General features: G+C 45.1%; 1 protein-coding gene across 1 annotated transcript; it reads right to left on the minus strand.

The window, feature by feature from the left end:
• On the minus strand, window positions 1-4,242 carry LOC117847091 (probable carboxylesterase 16). Its single transcript, XM_034728250.2, has 2 exons — window positions 3,304-4,242; window positions 1-871 (listed from the first exon to the last, which is right to left on the minus strand). Exons 1-2 carry the CDS (start codon window positions 4,089-4,091, stop codon window positions 334-336), a joined length of 1,326 nt encoding a protein of 441 aa, XP_034584141.1. The 5' UTR covers window positions 4,092-4,242; the 3' UTR covers window positions 1-333.
• Between the last annotated feature and the right edge of the window lie 2,158 nt (window positions 4,243-6,400).

Genomic DNA, 6,400 nt, shown 5'->3' on the forward strand with positions numbered 1-6,400 from the left:
TTGGATACACAAAACTTCATTTGGCATTTGACGTGGAAATGTACAATCACAAACCGGTTGCAGACTACACTCAACCAGGGACAATTTGAATTGCCATGGAATAGACGTGGACCTCACCACTGTTGAAGCCTGCTTCAAAACATCACTGACGAGTAATTCTCCCTTACTTTCGCCCTGCTCTATGTTACAGGCGATGGACTATCCCCCATCAAGGTATGATCATCAAATGGTTACCTCCGTACAGCCTTGATGAAGAGCATGTAGTAACATCGAACCTGAACTGGTTGATGACTTGATGTATGTGGGGCCAGGTTAAACCATCATCGGTGCGGGTCAATACGATAGTTCATGGCCGCGCAGTGATATGTACTTCTTAATCCAGATAGCTATATCCTCAGCACAAGCCTGAGCCTGAGGCGTCTTCAGCAGGACGTCTAGCGTGGCAAACTCATGGACCGCATCCTTGTACTCAAGAACAGGGGCATCCACGTTTACCTTGCGGAGCTCCTCCGAGTATGCAATTGCACGATCCTTCATCCAGTCAAGCTCTGCAACGACTGTCAGGGTCGGAGGCATAAGCTTCAACGGAGGGCCTCTTCCAGGCACAAGAGGGTTTGCAGCTGGGTGGTCCAAGCTGAATTCACCCTCAGGGAAGAAGAGTTTCCAGGCCAGTAAACACGATGACTTGTCATAGAAATAGGAGTTTGCCAGCTTCAGTTCTGATCGAGTGGGTGCGCTTCCCATGAAGAATGGATACATCAGAACTTGCGCAACAACTCTCACAGGGTCCAGGAGTTTCCCAGCCTCAACAGCTTTTCGGGCCACATAGTCAGCAATATTTGCTCCACAACTGACACCAAGGAGAACACACCTGTTACCATAAAGGGGCATACATGTTAATTACTAGCATGGTAGCATCAGCTGCTGAAGTAGTTTAAAAAGATGACATACAAGGACACCTGATCGCAGCAACATCTATTAGTGGGGACATGTAAAATGGAAACTCACGTGTGGATAATTGGATGAGGGATGGATGCATTAGATTGCAGAGACTACAGAAGAATACAGGATGAAGAACTCGAGACAGAATTGACCTCATATGCAGTCAGCCAAAGTAAACAAGAAATTGAATCTGATGTATATAATTTGTCTTGATGCTAAATATAGGGACTAGTCTGTTGAAGCTTTTCTTTCCATGAATTAATTGGCTGACAACGAATTTTTTCCTTCAGCTTGCTGAGTGATTTTTCCCTTCTAAAAAAGTAGGGTTCATCCATTCATGTATACCTTTGTCAAAGTCATGAGCAGAATAAAATATAACATACATTAGAATAACAGAATGAAATAGTCACTGCTAACAGGTTTTGGTTGCCGACCATAATGAACTAGTTCAATTCTTTCCCAGGAAAGGGTATTTGCTCAAAAGAGTAACATTATGGCATTTTAACATAAAACAAGCTGATATTATGGCCCGTGGACTCAGAAGGATTAGTATTAGTTTGGCATTGTCAGAATCATGTTCAATTAGAATGTTAGGCAAATTGTGATCTCAACAGCACAATTGGATAAAATAAACTGAGAACAAACTGAACTAACAATGCTTATGTCCCAAAAACAAAGGGTACTACCAATCATATAAAAACTGATTATGCACAGTAGTTACTTGTATAGCATTTTACCAACTGTCCAAAGTGTACTGGTCTATTTATGCATGGTTCTAGGTACAGAGTGCAGACAAAGCCATGAGACAGAAATTACTTCTGGTCTACAGCCTCGTGCGTGCCCCATGTACTGTATATATTGGCACCATGTCCTACAATGGAATAGCATTAGCTGTTCCCCACTGGATCTAACATTCATGGCATTATGTTTCCTAACTAAAAAAAATATGGCATTACCAGAAGAACTTTACACTACGGAATTATGTTTCCTAACTAAAAAAATATGTTGCAAAAAAAAAATCCAAGCATAAAAAAAAACAGGAATGTGACAATATAGACACAGAAAATACATGACAAAGTTAATAATGCAGTCACAAGGTTAGAAAAGGGGTCGAATAAATCGTATATCAGCGTGCACCACACAGTTTACCCTTCTCAGTTCTCATTCTTCTCAATAGTGTTTATTCCTGCCCTACATCCCTTCCTTCTCCCTCTGTTTCGTCTAGCTCCAGTGTATTATTTTCCTCTGACACATCCAACTCCTATTTCTCCCTTCTCTCATATCAAACCACATGTCACCTGCCAAGGGCCCACTCCTTTTCCTTTCCCTCCGGATCTCTACAAGAGCAGTGGCCATATCGAAACCTAATGGATTTCCTACAACTCTACCGCGTCCATGTTCTTTGGCTAACACTCTCGTTGGTATTGTTTCACGAACATCAATTGCGTCCAAGATTGAAACCACCTTAGCCAGACTGTATCTGAAATGATCCTGAAACTCTGTGGCATTAATGTGGGAAAATATTTGAACGTGTGCATCACAGTGATTGAACTGCTGTGTTATTAGTTATAACGATTTCAAATGCATATATCTGGAACAATCAAATTTTCACATTACAACATGATTTGAAATGTAAAACTTTAACAAGACCAACTCGTTACGATCTGGAAATAAATCAATACTAGTTTAAAGAACAATTTTTAATTTGGTCAGGATCATTCATAAGTTTGTATTGTTCATACTTCATACCTACATTCAGATGAACCACACATCTTATTATATTCAATCATAGATGAGTTGGCCATGTGATTGATGTCAATTGTCTACACTCTAGAATCCAACAAGAATACAGCACTATGCAATCTTCTTAATATAAGATACGCAATTCTCCTGCGTGTTCGAGAAAAAAAATACAGCACTATGCAATTGAGTTGGACATGTTCAACTAATTCAGACAAAAAAATGGAAAGGCTGGCTGAGAGTGCCATGCCAACTTGATCCTAGTATCAGAACAGAAGCAAAGATATATATCAAAACAAGCAGATCCATGCATTCATTGCTCCATCAAGAGACAAGGCATTTCCTGAAGTTGATCGCACGCATTGAAGGTTCTCAAATGCAACTCCACACAAAAGGAGATAAACTATGATGCGCCCACCCATTCATTGGACACAGTCAACATCATCACCAACCAGGCTACCAAACGCAAAAGCATCAATCAGTAAGGCATAGAACTAACAAATCCTGCAATGCTTAGGACGAACACTCGATTCTCAGAAACCAATCACTGTATTTCTATACTCTTGCCAAAATCATGAAAAACAATGAACTGATGAGGATCCATGAAAGATGAAACCGCACCTGGACGGATCGGCGTGCGCGGCGAGCCACGGTTCGACCATCGCGGCGCCGAACGAGTCGGCGCCGGTCCCCTTGCCCATCATTGTCCGCCCGCACGCGGCAAGGTTGGCCTGCTTGGCGATCCATCGCAGCACGGCGATCCCGTCCTCGAACGCCGCGGGGTACCTGCTCTCGGGAGCGAGGCGGTACCCGACAGCCACGACGATGGCGTCGCAGAGGCGGGCCACGCGGCGGCAGAATGCGTCGTTGGCGGCGCTGTCCGCGGCGCCCGTCACGAATGCGCCCCCGTGGAACTGCACGATCACCGGCAGCTTCCTCCTCGCGGCGGACCGCGCGGCGCCAGCGGTCGGGAGGTACCCGCCGTAGTCGCGCGGTGTGGACGCGGGCGCGGGCGCGGGCGAGACGGCGTGGAAGCTGGCGCTGGCGCGTCGGGAGAGCTGATCCTGGCCCGGCGCGGGGTCGCGCTGGGGGAATGAGTTCCGGCGGAGGGGATGAGGAACAGGGGAGGCGGCGGCGGCGTGGTGGTTGGGGTTGGGGAGGAAGAGGCGGAGGTGGAGGGAGGAGAGGGGGTCCGGGTGGAGGTCCTTGGTGGCGACGCCGTCGGGGGAGGCGGGCGAGAAGGACGGGTTGGAGGGCGGCGAGGGGCGCTGGTCGGCGGGGCGGGAAGAGACGCCGAACGGCGCCGCGGTGGGGGCGGGCACGGGCGCAGGGGCGGAGAGGGAGGAGAGGCGGCGGCGGAGGAGGAGCTTGAAGAGGAGGCTGTGGAGCTGGACGGCGACGGGGGGCATGGCCGTCGGCGGCTCGCGGAGGAAGGAAGGGAGGGTGGTGGTGGTGGGCCAGATCAGTGATGAGTGTCAGGGGGAGGCCATGCTGCCATGGATGGCTGGCAGGAGGGGAGGTGGCATTTGCTTTGGAGTTTGGAGGGTGGCTTGGCTTTCTTTTGCTTTTTCTTTCTGTCCTTTTTTGGGATTTGGTGTGTGCTTAGGTGTGTTGATAGGGATGATTAGCTAGGCAGGATAGAGGAGTAGGAGTACATAATACCTCGCTTGCTCACTTGGTGTACTAGTGAGTGTACCAAAGAAGAGGCATTGCACTCGTGATTTTCTTTGGATGAACACAGCATTTTTTAGTTAAAGTTGGGTAAAATAGTGTCTTTTCAAAAAATTGAAACAATATTATTATAAAGGCTAGTTAGAGGTCAACTATGGAAGAAGATGGACTTTGGAAAGAAAGAATATAAAGAGTTTGAAAGCTAAGTGATAAAATAGTTTATTTGGATTTTGAGTTTCTGCAATACATATATGGAGGAACCATTAGCATGCATAGGATACAAGCAACCATGGTTCCTTTAAGAGATCATGGCATCTTTTGTTCACAGAGCTGGCAATTAGGCCATGTCATTTCTCGGCCTCTCTACCGCACAAATTTTGACATGATACGACATGAAAAATTTTGGACTGTACTATACCTACGATTTTGACAAATAATAGATATGGCATGACATGACAACACAATATCTTGATGAGTCCATGTCCTCTAGCTTTTATCATTCCTCTGTGTTTATTTCTTCTCTTCTTATTCTAAGTTGTGGATGCACGTGGTGGTTAATGTTACGGCTAGACCTTGGACTGGTACGACGTGATGAAGATAGCGTGCTGACTAAGCATGAAATGATGTGGCACAAGAAGGCTGGATCATGCCGGAACAACACAACCCACTTTTCACCTCTGCCATTTTCGTGCAAGTCTTTCTTGACTTTGAAGATCTTGCGATTTGGTTCTTCCAATTACCATACAATAAAACCAACTTTTGCACTCTCTACGAATCATTTTCATCACCGCATGTTGGCCGGACAAACATAGTTAAAAATTTTGTCGGTTAGCCAAGATGCCCATAGTTTTCTCATTCAATCACAGTAAACAGAACAAGGCACACAAAAGGGGAAAAAAAATCAAGCAGAGATCATCTGGGTCTCAGGTTTATTATTGCACAAAAGGCAACAAATTTCTTGGGGCTGGCATCCACTCTTCTAATCTATGCCTGATTGTTTGAGCAAATTGTTTTGGACAAGAGTCACACGAAGAGCTCACATTTATCATCTGACCATACTTTTATTGTAGTAGCTATGCAAGTTTACTTTGACTTGATGTAATAACTTATGGATGAAAAAAGTGCAAGTGCTTTGCTTGACAATAAATATGATTTCTGCAAGAGTTTTCATGTATGTTATTATTAGAGTTTTACATCTTGTGCTTCGTCAGATTAAAGCTAACTTCTTCTCAAAGAAGATTTGCACGACTTATCTTCAACCACCAAATGTAAAAGATAATTAAACCTGCGATCCTGCCAAGAAAAGCATGGCACATGACCATTCAGGAAAGGGAGCAGGGACCTTGCATGGCACAGGCACAGGCATATGACAGGGACTCCTCTGGGTAGCTTTCACAGGGACTCCTGTGCGCTTTGCGGTGGTTCAATGGTCATCAGACAGCACGACGCTACTCTGAGTACACCCTGGATGCTGCCACATGATCTTGTCCGAGAGGGCAGTGGGCGTTGGTAGGATACCATAAACTACCGTATAACTGAATTATTAAATTTGCACGTCGATTAAGCCTGTACTGCCCACTTCATTATTCCAATTCCTTCAGTGTTTAACTACTCCCAAGTATATTTCGATGTTGGGCCCTGTCACCGACGAGACGGCGCGTGTCGGGGAATCGTGGGCCCGTTGGCCCACTGCCCACCAGCAGCGTTGGGGAATGGGGAGCACGGAGGCGCCCACATATAGGATGGGCCAGGCACTTTGATACTTTCTGATTTACTATTATTGAAATAAATAATGACTTCATTTGTGTTTTTGGGAACCTTTTGGTTGTTGTAGAAAACTAGGGTGTGTCTGAACAAACAAATCGAAAAAAAGGGGCGCTGTTTGTCTGGTTCTGTGATTTTCTAGGAAGCAAAGTATATTAACCTTTTTTTTTCTTCTTGATATGGGCGAAATTTAGTGAATTTTACGTAAATTGAGAAGCGATATAGCGAGCTTTAAAAGAAGTTAACATTTATACATAAATTAGTGCAAGAACAAGTGTACATA

Source organism: Setaria viridis, chromosome 3 (genome assembly GCF_005286985.2).
Source record: "Setaria viridis chromosome 3, Setaria_viridis_v4.0, whole genome shotgun sequence".
Taxonomy (NCBI): Eukaryota; Viridiplantae; Streptophyta; class Magnoliopsida; order Poales; family Poaceae; genus Setaria; species Setaria viridis.